Source organism: Enhydra lutris, unplaced genomic scaffold (assembly GCF_002288905.1).
Source record: "Enhydra lutris kenyoni isolate GAN:26980312 unplaced genomic scaffold, ASM228890v2 scaffoldscaffold23, whole genome shotgun sequence".
NCBI lineage: Eukaryota > Metazoa > Chordata > Mammalia > Carnivora > Mustelidae > Enhydra > Enhydra lutris.
In genome coordinates, this window is record NW_019154107.1 from 7822674 (window position 1) to 7835973 (window position 13300).

Sequence of the window (13300 nt, forward strand, 5' to 3'; positions counted from 1 at the left end):
ATATCAAATCCACTGTCTACAACTGGATGAAAATACATACACATTACACAACTATTAGACAAGAATATGAATACCAAAGTAAATAAAAGGAAAGAATAATGAAAAGAAAGAGGTAAAAATGGTGGCAACATGATATCTTAATTAAAAAGTTCCAAGTAATTGGTACAGAAATTATTAAGACACATAAACAGCTTCAGAAAGATGTTGTATAAAGAAATCAACACAGCAAATTAAGGAATCTGACAAAACAAAGTCACTAACAAATTACAACATGTAATGGAAGATATATTACTGAAAACAATAATATCCAAGATATACTTAATACAAAACCAAAAAGACATCTACAGTTTCTTTAGGAGATAACTACAAAAACATACTGATAGGCAAACACAAATCAAAACCACAATAAGATACTACCTTACATCAGTCAGAATGGCTAAAATTAACAACACAGGAAACAACAGATAGTGGTGAGGATGCAGAGAAAGGAGAATCCTCTTACACTGTTGGTGGGAATGCAAACAGATGCAAACACTCTGGAAAATAGTATGGCAGTTCCTCAAAGAGTTAAAAAAAGAACTACCCTACAACCTGACATTTATCCAAAGGGTACAAGAATATTGATTTGAAGGGCCAGCAACATCCACAATAGCCAAAATATGGAAAGAGCCCAGATGTCCACCAACAGACAAATGGGTAAAGAAGTGGTGGTATATATATATACAATGGAATATTACTCAGGCATCAGAATGAAATCTTGCCACTTTCAATGACGTGACTGGAACTAGAGTGCATTATGCTAAGTGAAATATGTTAGTCAGAGAAACACAAATACCATATGATTTCACTCATATGTGGAATTCAAGAAACAAAACAGATGAACACAGGGGAAGGGAAGAAAAAATAAAAGAAGATGAAAACAGACAGCGAGACAAACCATGAGAGGATCTTTATACAGGACGCAAACTGATGGTTGCTGGAGGGGAGGTGGGTAGGGGAATGGGCATTAAGAAGGTCACATTATGGAATGAGCACTGGGTGTTATATGCAACTGATGAATCACTAAACTCTACCTCTGACACTAATAATACATTGTATGCTGAACTGAATTTAAATAAAAAAAATTAAAAAACTTACTGAAAGGGACACCTGGGTGGTACAGTCGGTTAAGCATCTGTCTTTGGCTCAGGTCAGGATCCCAGGATCTTGGGATCGAGGCCTTCATCTGGCTCCCTGCTCAGAGAGAAGACTGCTTCTCCCTTTCCCACTCACCCTGCTTGTGTTCCTTCTCTCGCTGTGTCTCTGTAAAATAAATAAATAAAATCTTTTAAAAAAATGTATGGGTTGTTTGTAGCAGTGTGACTCTGCAAGCTGTGCTAATAACCAATTGAAAATTTGCCTCTGAAAGTGGACTGGGCTTCATTAACATCTCAATAGAACAAAAGGTACAAGGTACGAACTATTTAGACTAGCAAGTATCACAACAATTATACATAAGGATGGAAATTCATTCCAGAATCTTGGAGCAATGAGAATGATGTCAACTAAAAGAAGCCCCAGGAAGGTGGTCAGGTTTAGGAGCACCCCACTTTCCCATGGGATTTCTAAGGCCTTGATGGGGGTATGGGGAGGTATGAAGTGAGAAAAGGAAGGAACTCCGGACCTGCTAACTCTCTGCAAGTTCCCTGAATGAAACCTGAAGGGTTCATCCACCCAGAAAAGGGATCCCATGGGATTCTTACCCTATGACAGTCATGTCTGGGAAGCCTCAGGCAGGAGCTGTGTGATGAGGTGTACCTTGAATTCCTATCAGAAGGCTCACAGATTTGAAGTCTTTGGTGTGAAGAGTTGGCCTTAGGTCAGCTGATTGGAGGAGCCAAGGACCTTTTAGGAGTATAGTGAGACACTGAGAGAGTAATGAGGTATGCACCCCCCACATAAGTGGGGCCCAAGAGTCCCATATGTGGAGGGCTCCAACAACGCAGCTAAGCTCAGGCACCCAAATACTTCCTAATGGAGGTAGGGAACAGAATGAGACCCTTCCTTGGTCTGAGAACAACAGGCTGAGAAGAATCAGTGAAAGCCCCTGTGTGAGCGCTGTGAGACTCCTCCCCCTACAATCCAGCACACCACACACTACCTCCATCACTCCCTACCCCGCCCAAAGAGCCCTGCCCACAGAGCCCCGCCCACAGAGCCCGCCTCCACCCTCCAGGGTCCTCCTCCTGGGGGGCCCAGACCCACATGACCGGAAGTGGACCTCCTGGCCCTCGAGAACTTCCTCCGGACCACGCCGTGGGTAGTGAGGCCTTGTCGGACAGCTCTTGCCTAGGGTAAGCCCAAACTGGGGACCTGTATACTGTTAGGGGTCGATGTGCAAGGAGTTCCGGGTTACAACTTTGAGGACACACCTTCGACAACCCCCCAGCCCCAACTCCCCCGAAAAGAGAGGTGCAACAGGCCCTGCCCCGCTCCACCCATGCTCTCGGGGCTCGGAGGCCCCAACATGGCGGTTAAGCCCCAGGTCCCTTCACTTACCTCGCGGGGTCTCGGGGATTGCAGGCCTTGTCGCGGGACTGCTGGACTCTGGCTCAGCTCAGCACAGGCAGAGACCCCCAGGCCTACTGGTGGGAAGGAAATGGCCTTTGAGACGATTGAGGGGAATCCATACCCTAGAACACAGGCCACGCGCAATCCCCCGTCCTGGCCTTGGCCTGGGAGGGTCCGGGCTGGTCAGGAACACTGCCGTCACCCTGGTAACGCCCAGGCAGGGCTGGCTGGCTGGGGCCCAAGGCTCACACCACCTTCCTCCTCAGGGCCCAGGCTGACCAGGGTAACGGGAGCCCTGTGGGGTCCTAGAGCAGTGCCCTGAGGGACCCTGCAGGGGCAGCCGTGGGCAAAGCCAGGGTGGGACCTCTCCACTGAAGGGGCTCCCCCCACTTCACTGTCCCCTCTCTCCAGGTGCCTTCGCTGCCTGCCAGCCCTGACCAGTGTCACCATGCCTCGGCGCCCGAAGAACAAGGCCCGTGCCCGGGAGAAACGCCGCGGTGAGGCTCAGGGTGTCGGGGGTGCTCCTGCTGCTGTAGCAGCAGCAGCAGAGGAGCCCCCCCGCGCTCCCCCGGGCTCCCCGGAGGAGGCGGGTCCATCTTCACCACCCGAAGGTGGCCCGGCCCCTGGGTCTCCTGGCACAGGGTCCCCAGGCCTGCCAGGCGACCAGGGCGCCGAGAACCCGGCCGCGGCTGCGGCCCCGGCCGCCCCTCTGGCCATTCGCAAAACGCCCCTGATCCGCAAGGCCAGCATGCTGGTGCAGTTCCTGCTGGAGAAGCACAGCTCCGGGGAGCCCCTGATGCGCGTGGCGCTGCTGAAGATCATCGGCAGGAAGTACCGCGAGCACTTCCCCGAGATCTTCAGGCTCACCTCCCAGCGCATGGAGCTGGTCTTCGGGCTGGAGGTCCGGGAGGCCGACGACCGCGGCCAGTCCTACACGCTGGTCAGCAAGCTGGCCCAACCCGGCGAGGGCACCCTGGGCGGCGGCAGCAAGGGGCTGCCCAAGTCCGGCCTCCTGATGGCGCTCCTGGGCGTGATCTTCATGAAGGGCAACCGCGCCAGCGAGGAGGAGGTCTGGGAGTTCCTCAACGTGCTGGGCGTGCAGGAGGGCAAGAGGCACCTGGTCTTCGGTGAGCCGCGCAAGCTCATCACCCGAGACCTGGTGCGCCAGGGCTACCTGGAGTACCGCCCGGTGCCCGCCAGCGACCCTCTGCGCCACGAGTTCCTGTGGGGCCCGAAGGCCCGCGCGGAGACCAGCAAGATGCAGGTGCTGCAGGTCATGGCCAAGATCAACGACACGGTGCCCAGCTCTTACCCCCAGCTGTACGAGGAGGCTCTGCTAGACGAGGAGGAGCGCGTGGGGGCCAGACCCCAGGCCAGGGGGTCTGCCGCGAAGGGGGCCCGTAGCAGGCGCCGCGTCTAGTCAGGCAGTCGGGGCGGCTGCTTTTCCCTGGGGTGGAAGAGGGCACCTTCCCAGTAGAGCAGAGCCCTAGGGATCGGAGGGAAAAAAAGCATAGATGTTCCTCCTGTTTGCTCTAAACTGTTAGCTTCTATAAACATATATAGTTATACTTATTGAGTTGTTCTCAAATGTGTTTTTTCTTGTAATAGGTCATTTAGCTCTAGAAGATAAACTTAAGAATGGCATGGATCTCATTTATTGCTGTCTCACAAGGGAGAGTTATAGGTTTGGTATATGAAAACGAAAGTCACAAACCATCTATACTATATTTATGATCCAAAAGCAGATAACAAGGAGCATTGATTTTTTTTTTTCCTGTTGCACATAAGTAATCTGTAGGTCTATTTTTTCTTTAAGTGTTCAAATGTTGTTTGTTTTAATGGAATATTTTGCATCTGAATCTAAGTTTATTAATGCCATAGATAACACATTTATTACTATTCAGGTTTCAAAGTAAGAGATTTGTTTTTGTAAACAAGCTGAAAAACCTATAGTATTTTCTTTTTGCTACAGAGCAAGGTAACATGTTACTGGAATTGGGTTTTTCATGGGAATGTGAAAGAACATCATAAGAAAATACTTGGGATCAAAAATTGGTGACAAATAAGTAACCATTCTCTTTGTCTTTACTTTTAAAGTTAAATAATATATACCTGGATATGCATAGCTAATTCAAAAAGTGTGAGACATTAAATCAAATAAATTAAACTTCTGGCTCATTCCCTTCTTTCTTCTAGCATTAACTGATTACCTGCTCTTTGGAAAACTCCCTAAAAGCACCGGGATTGTTAAGAAAAATAAGACTGGACCATGGCACATAGAATTGTAGACTTTAGCAGTAGTCAGCATATAATGAGGATGGTAAGATACATTCTAAGAAATAAGTAAATGACAAGTAAAAAAAAGAGGTGCACAGGGAAGGTCCTAGATGAGAACAGTATGGTGTAAATTACCTGATCAAGGCTGTGCTGGCCTGGGTAAAGTGCCAGTCCCTTGAGGGGGAGGTCTTTCCAAGCCAGGCTGTGCAGTCGGCTGGATGTAGCTGTGGGAGCGCCTGGCAGGGCGGGACCAGGTCCTCAGTCAGTTGTTCCACATTGAGAGACTAGGCCTAGAATGGAAAAGATTTTCACAGTTACTTTGGGATTGTGACAAAACCACTGACAGTCCCTGGCTGGGGCCGGAATGGAAGGGGTCCTGTATGCTTGCTCCAGTGCAGGTAACCCAGTGCACAAATATGTTCTAGGCATAGAGTGTCCGGAGAGTTTCTGAGTAATCAGAGTAATACTCCATTGAAGTGAGATTCCAAGAAGCCCCTGGACTTTACCACTTATCACGGGATAAGTAAAAGCTCTTACTCCATTAAAAGGGCATTTTAACTAAGTTTTTTTGAGTATAATTTGTCAAACCCTTAAGGGAGAGACCAAATTTTAGTGGCGATAAAATGAATGAATATAGGGGGTGGTTTGGATGGAAATGGACCCAGGAGGGAAGTTGTTGATCCTTGGCACAAATAGCAACTTACAGTTGCATCCAACTGGAGAAGACAACCCCAAACCCATATTAAACAATAGATGCTTTGATGGGCAAATACTATTGAGTTTTATTTGTCCAGGAGCATTTCGTGGATTTAGATTTCTATATTGTTTGGAATTGCATATTATCTAATTCAAGCTGGAAATAAAATTCTGTGAGGAAACAATGTCACCATCTGGGGTCAAAATCATCTTAGTAATAACTGCCATTCATTAAAAGTACCAAACTTAAGGGTGCCTAGGTGACTGACTGTTGGTTAAGCAGCTGATTTCAGTTCAGGTTATGATCTCAGGGCCTTGGGATGAAGCCCTGAGCCCGGCTTCACGCTCAGCAGGGAGTCTGCTTGTCCCTCTCCTTTCCTCTGACCTTCCCCCTGCTCGTAATCTCTCTTTCAAATAAATAAAATCTTAATAAATAAAAACACTGAACTTTGCTCAACACTGTGCCAGGTGGGTTAAACACATCAAATGTAGGTCTGTTGTCCTACCTGATAAACATTATTGGACTCACTTTTCAGCTGAAGAACTTAGAATATTCTCAAATTTAAGGCGGGAAAGTAACTCTGCTGGCCTAGACCCTGGCTCTGGATTCCACTGTCACTCCTCCCAGGGTGAGGCACACCTGTGTCGCTTATTTCATTTTTCAGCTCAGTATTCAAAATGTATTTTAGGTGTTAAAAAGCACAACTTCATACCCAAAATACAGTTCTGGAATACACAGCCCAAGGAACAAGCAATAAGAATAGCAAAATCAGGGTGCAGTATGAATAAAGAAAGAGACAGTATTCAGTGACAATTACATTATCAACAAAGAAAATGTCAGTAAACCTCAAAATATCAGGGACTCACAGTATCATGTGGCTGAGCCCCTTCATTGTGGAAAGTAAATCTTTTAGAAGTGAAATTATGGAAGGGGCTAAGACTGTGATGAGAAGGAAGAGATCAGCTTGCTTTCTGTGAGAGCACACCACCAACCATGGGCCCTTACCCTTCCCAGCTTCTTCATCTCACATCACCCTGGGAATCAACCCATTCACTGCTAGCTTTGCAGTAGGGAGACTAAGCAAGTGTTTGGAAGGATGAGGTATTTCCCAGGAAGCCTTTCAAAGAAGAGACAGAAGTCAATATGAAAATTCTGAAGAATGAGGACTAAGGAGGCAAATACCCCATAATAACTAGAATCACGGGAAGACTGGCGGGTGACCCCCTTGGCAGAGCTGCCAAGATAAGCATTCCCTCACTTATTTTGGGGTCCTCAGGGCCAAGAGAGCTTTGGTCCACATGGGTGATCTTAGGCTGAAAGAAAGTGGAAACCCAGGGCCTGCTAGGAGTCAAGGTAAGGATCCTAAGAGAAGACTAGCGGCAAACCCCCAGCTGGGTCAGAGAGGGCCCCATGAAGCCTGAATCCTGATATCACATCTGGAAAGGAACAGGCAGGAGTAACTTGTGCAGGCCCTGTGTTTCCACTTTCTTTTAGCTTAAGATCACCCATGTAAACCAAAGCTCTTGTGGCCCTGAGAAACCCTAAACAAGTGAGGGCATGCTTATCTCGGCAGCTCTGCCTTGGCCTCCTAGGTCTGAGAGGGGTCGCCGACCTGTCTACCTATGATGCTAGTTACTATGGGGCTCCCATGGTTTAAGGTAAGAGACCTCAGACAAGCAAAGGAAGGAGTCTCAGGTCCTACCAGTAATGAAGAGGAGGATTCTGAGTGAGAACTTAGGGAACCCTTTTGTCTGAGACCTGAAGAGAATCACATAGAACCCTGCCTTTGCTAGAAGCCCTTGGATACCTGAGCATTGTTGACATAATGTGACATATTCACTTCCTCCTGTGGTGTCACAGGGGGATGGGAGACTTAGTCTAAGGGGTGTGGCTTAAGCAGCAACAGTGGAAAGATTTCACAGGCCAAAGTGAATACCCTGAGGACTAAAGGAGCCACACACCCCTAACAGTAGGAGAACAAAAGCATTAGTTTCTTGCAAGTGTCCAGCTTCAGGACACCAAGGACAGGTATGACCAGATAAAGAGATCCTCACTTTCTTCTAGGGGTCATAGGGTGGTAAAGACCTTGATATGAGGGGCAGGTCTAAGGGTAAGGGAGGGAGGAACTCCAGGCCATGAAAAGGGTCAGGGATCAAAGCAAGGACCAAGGGACTACCTACCACTGAACAGAGAGAGTGACCAAGAATCTGGCTGCACCCCTGGCTTCAGCCCTAAGAACTAGTGCCAGGTTATCAAGTCAAAAATCCCGCAACACTTATTTCTATCAGATTTACAGGGACTGAAATCCTTAGTTTGAAGGTACAGTTACCATTCAATGAAAGGGGTGGAGTTGCCAGGCCCTACACAGACCCAAAGTAAGGACCCTTAATGAGGATTGAGGACCACGAAGAGGCCAGGATAGAAAATTCCCCACTGAACATTCAGACCTAGACAGGAATTATAAGCTGGAAATCACTTTCACTTCCTTATTGTGGGTGCCAGGGATGCTTGTGATGTCAGCCTCAGGAGAAGAGAGGAAAAAACCCCATGACCTGCCACTAGTTGAATGCGTGTCTTCCGTAAGAGACTCCTCAACCATGAGACCGGCAGCCCCTACTGTCACCCCAGCATGCCTGAGGCAGGTCTGGCAGGAAGCAGCATAAACCTCACTCTACTTTCTTTCACAGGTTTCCCAACAGACTGGCTGATTAGGAAACGGGAGCCCTGTGGGTTTTTAGAGAAGTGCCCTCGAGGAAAACCACAAATGTAGCCTTCCTTATATACCACCAGCCAAGGTGGTGTTTTCATGCTGAAGGTGGGCACATCCCGTTAAACTTCGTCTTCCTTCAGTGGGTCCTCATTGCCTGCTCAAACTCCTGACCACTGTCCGTGATCATACTCATTATGCCTCGGAGTCAGAAGAGTAAGCACCGCACTCGTGAGAAATGCCACCAGTCTCACAGTAACTCCCAGAATCACAAGGGAGTTCAGGCCCCTGTAGCAATGGAAGAGCCCCCCACCTCCTCTTCTCCTGTTTTGGAGGGTAATACCCAAAATCTATCAGCTGTAGAGTCAATTAGCACTTCCCAGGAGTCTTGGGGTGGCCCATCTACCACCATTACCTCTTCAGATATTTCTGGTACAAGATCTGATGAGGGTGAGGACAGCCAACATAAGGAGCACCTATGTTTCCCTAAGGTCTCACCTTCTACTAAGAGCTCATGCATTGATATTCTAACTATGAAGGTGGGTTTGCTGGAACAGTTTCTTCTGTACAAATATAAAATGAAACAGCCCATTGTGAAGGAAGACATGATGAAGATTATTGGCCAAAATTACAAAAACCAATATCCTGAGATCCTTAAGAGAGCCTCTGAACGCATTGAGGTTGTCTTTGCGGTCGAATTGAAAGAAGTTGACTCAACCAGACACTCCTATGACCTGGTCAGCAAAGTGAAACTCCCTAACAATGGGAGGGTGCGTGCTGGCAGAGGGTTACCCAAGACCGGTCTCCTGATGACAGTCCTGGGTGTGATCTTCATGAAGGGCAACTGTGCTGCTGAGGAAGACATCTGGAAATTCCTGGGTATGATGCGAGTATTTGCTGGGAGGAAGCATTTCATCTATGGTGAGCCCAGAAAGCTCATCACCAAAGACCTGGTGAGACTACGGTACCTGGAGTACCGCCAAGTACTGAACAGTGAACCTCCACGCTACGAGTTCCTGTGGGGTCCAAAAGCTCAAGCTGAAACCAGCAAGATGAAAGTCCTGGAATATTTGGCCAAGGTCAATGGTACAGTTCCCAATGTCTTCTCATCAAGATATAAAGAAGCTTTGAGAGATGAGGAAGCAAGAGCCTGAGCCAGACCTACCACAATAGCCAGTGTGCATCACAGGGGCACATCCAGCAGTTTCTCCCACTCCTATTGAAATCTGAGGTTTTAAAAAAATCATCTAAATAAGAAAATATGACATCATAGTAGGGGTTTTCAGGGAAATGTGAAAGAATCCCACAGTAAATTTACTGTGATAATGGAATATAAAAAAATGATAAAACATCAACTTTGGTGCTCTTTATGCCTTCAGTCTTTTGTTTCATAAAATTAAAGGATTTACACTTCAATATCCTTAGTTTGTTAAAGAATTTAGGGGACATTATTTCACAACAAGTCAGACCTCATATTCTCTTATTCCCCAAATGTCTACTGAGTAACCTGCTTTCTGGAAGGTCCCATGCTAGGAATGGGAATGCTAAGATAAAGACCTAGCCTTTCCCATAGAACTTTAGAGACCAGTAGCTATGATCGTAAGGAAGATACTGAGATACCCTCTATGTCTTATAAGAAAGTTAAAAAAAGAAAAATAGGATGAGAAGGGAGGTGTTCTAGGGCAGATAAGTGTGTATATTCCCTGAAACAAGGCAGTTTAAGTTTGGGGATCTTGCAGGTCAATCTATGCGATGTGATTTAAAATTAAACTACATGATGGACTAGACTGAGGGTGTGGGAATGGTGATCAGAGGCTATACCGTAAGATGATGCATCTCAGAGATGAGAGAAAAAAAAAATCTCTAAACGGAAAACTACACTGTGCTCTAAGATCTGAAATTAAGGTTCAATATTATGGGTTCCTTGACATTTAGTGAAACCAACAGGGCCTCAAATTGCCTAAATGAAAGTTCCCCTCCAGACTGTACACTTGCAGATAAGGTCCACTATCAAACAACCATCTTCATCAAGGGGACAAGGGGCATACCTTGCTTATTCCTAAGTAGCAGATCTCTGTTCCCTTCCAGCTTGCAGAATTATTCAAAGAAGCTGATTACATGGTACCATGGGAAGTAAGGTCACCTCAACCTTTTGACACCAAACATTGCCTCCCACAGATGTGCTCATTCATTGTGTACCTCAGTGACCCTCACATTTTACTATGTAGCACATTGTGCCCTTCTCCCCTAGCCAAGTGAGTACACATGATTAATAACCAGTTGTCTGTCTCATCTTTGCAGTGTCAGGTGGTGCATGTTTGAAGTCCACATAACCATAGAGTGGAAGTTCCTTCCTCACCTCATGGGGTAAAAAAGAGGCCATTAAAACAAACTCTGATAAATTACTTTGGCATTGTAGATAATCCAAAAAGAAATCTCTACCTGGGGCAGTGTATTAACCTGTTAGGAATGCCCTAAGACAATAACACACACTGGGTGGTTTAAAATCAAATTTATTTTCTCATAGTTCTGAAGGCTGGAAGTCCAATGTCAAGGAGCTGGCAAGATTGGTTTCCTGTAAGGCTCCTCTCCTTGGTTCCCATATGGCCACCCACTTTATTTGGTTGTCCTTTTTCGTGTAAGAATCTCTGATGTCTCTTTTGGGCCCTAGTCTTTTTTTAATAAGGACACTAATCAGAGTGGGTTATGGCCCACCCTAATGGCCTAATTTTAATTTAACCATCTCTTTTATGACTTCATCTCCAACTATAGTCACATTCTGAGGTATGCGGCCGGGGGGGTGGGTGTCATGGCATCAACATACACTTTTTGGGGACACAATTCAGCTCCAAAAAAACAAGATTCAAAGGTGTCTTTGTTACTATCTCAATAAAGAAGAATATAGTTTACAAATAGGTGTTCTAAATATAATGACTCCAGGGTGTTTCAAGAGAAAAGGATGAACTCCCTTGAGGTGAAACCCCCAGAAGGCACTGTATTGTCACTTATTTGCTTTAAACTGGTGAAATCAGGGGTACCTGAGTGGCTCAGTGGGTTAAGCCTCTGCCTTCAGCTCAGGTCATGATCTCAGGGTCCTGGGATCAAGTCCCACATCAGGCTGTCTGCTTGGCGGGGAGCCTGCTTCCCCTCTCTCTTTGCCTGTCTCTCTGCCTACTTGAGATCTCTCTCTGAAAAAAAAAAAAAAAATTAAAAAAAAAAAAAAAAAGGAACTGGTGAAGTCAGAGTCCACTGAATTAAAAGAGCATTTTAATTAGAATATCTTGGTTACATTTTGGCAAATTCTAAGAGAAGGTTAGATTTTGGTGGGGAGGAAACAAATGAAAATAGAGGTGATTTGAATGGAAGGACAACTGGGAAGAATGTAAAGAGTAGGTCCCTGACAAAATGCAAGGAGTTTAAGTTGTATCCAGGTGGGGAAAGAAAAGCCACACACCAAAATTCAATAATAAACACTCTAATAGGGAAGGGATACTTAATTTTACTTGCTAAAGTGAATTTTTGGCTGATTTGATGTTCTTTTGTCTTTTGCCAGTCATCTTGACAGATGCTTTATAAACAGTACCTACATTCCTACAGTCTTACAATATAGTTTACCAAACTCAGCCGGCACATGAAGAACTGCAAATATGCTCATATTCACAAGGTGTTAAGTGTCAGAACTAGATTATACCCCTAGTGTGAATTCATCCAGGGCATACAGTGAGTTACCACTCCCATCCTGAAGCAGACCTTATGAAACTTTGTTCACTTTTCTTGTCACTACTTCGAAATATATCTCGGGGGGGGAAAAAAAGGAATATATGGCCGGAGCAGTAAGAATACCAAAATAAATGAGAAGTACGAATAATGAAAGGAAGGATAAAATATCTCCAAACAATGCATAGTGTTGTTTAACTTCAAAAAATGGCAGTCTCATGAAACTGTCTGGCTCAGCCTGGTTCCTATGGCAAGTATTTTAGAACAGAAGCTACCTAAGACGACAAGTCTGGGTAGTAGAGGGAAGGAATGGATCAGTGTAGTTTTTACTCTGATATTTCGCCACCCAAGCTAAGTCTCTTAATTGTCTTTCACCTTCCCCATCTCCTATCAGTCCTGGGACACAGACTCATCCTCTTTAAGATTTGCACGAGGGAGATCACTCAAAAGTTTGCAGGGATGTGGCATTGCTCTGAAAGCCTTTCATTAAAGAGACTGGAGCCAAGATGAGGACTGTATGAACAAAGCCTGATGAAAGCAACATGCAGTCACATAGGCAGTCACACAGCGACCTCCCCTCCCCTGCTCTTACATCTACGCTGTCAGACTGATGTCTCTGTAGGTAAAGTATCAAGGATGTGAGGGCCATGTAAGGGTGGTGGTGGAGAGAAGGGCTCAGGGTCCTAGATGAGTGTAACTGCCAATCCTGTATGACACTAAGGGTGTTCTCCACCCCAGAACAGAGGGGGCACCAGAGATCCCGCCCCCTTCTGCCAGCCTTGAAAGACCGTGTCGTTGGTGACAGGAAGAACAGCCTTCACTTCCTCTTGGGGCGTCTAAGGAAGGTACGAGACTTTGCAGTCGGCGGCCGCCTCAGGGCAGGCGAGGGAGGAATCCTCCCGAACCAAACACAAGGTGAGGAGGCTGATTAAGGACTAAGAGAACACCCTCTCCCCTCAACAGGCCTCCTTCTGAGGCCCCGCCGCCACTTTTGGTCCTAGCCGCCCCCCGCCTACCCGTCATGCCCGCGCCTCCCTACCCCCCCTACCCCCCCCCACCCTCGTGCACCAGTGCGCACATGCGGCAGAGCGGTTAGTCAGGCTGAAGTTGATTTCTCAAAGGTTGCAAGGTGAGGGCTTTGGTGGGAGGCGCTAGTTCAGTAGAGGGAGGAGAAGACCCTAACAAGAATCAAGGTTAGAAAACTTAGGTAGAAATTCTGACCGGAGCCATGCTAGCGGCTCCCGGGGAAAATAAGCATGGCGGTCGGTCAGGTGGGCCTGAGTTTTCCCTCCATATTTGAAGGACCAGGAAGCTGAAGGTATTGATGTCAGGGGAAGCGTACCATGCCCGAA

General features: G+C 46.6%; 2 protein-coding genes across 2 annotated transcripts; both read left to right on the plus strand.

Annotated features, from left to right (window-relative positions):
- Positions 1-2998: 2998 nt before the first annotated feature.
- On the plus strand, positions 2999-3970 carry LOC111150364 (melanoma-associated antigen B17-like). The gene has a single exon (XM_022507808.1). It carries the CDS (start codon positions 2999-3001, stop codon positions 3968-3970), a length of 972 nt encoding a protein of 323 aa, XP_022363516.1.
- Positions 3971-8428: 4458 nt separating this feature from the next.
- Positions 8429-9385, plus strand: LOC111150533 (melanoma-associated antigen B5-like). Its single transcript, XM_022508027.1, has one exon. The coding sequence runs from the start codon at positions 8429-8431 to the stop codon at positions 9383-9385; it is 957 nt and encodes a 318-aa protein (XP_022363735.1).
- Positions 9386-13300: the final 3915 nt, after the last annotated feature.

Coding starts and splice junctions, on each gene's coding strand:
- LOC111150364 (XM_022507808.1), top strand. CDS start 2,999: ATGCCTCGGCGCCCGAAGAACAAGGCCCGTGCCCGGGAGAAACGCCGC.
- LOC111150533 (XM_022508027.1), top strand. CDS start 8,429: ATGCCTCGGAGTCAGAAGAGTAAGCACCGCACTCGTGAGAAATGCCAC.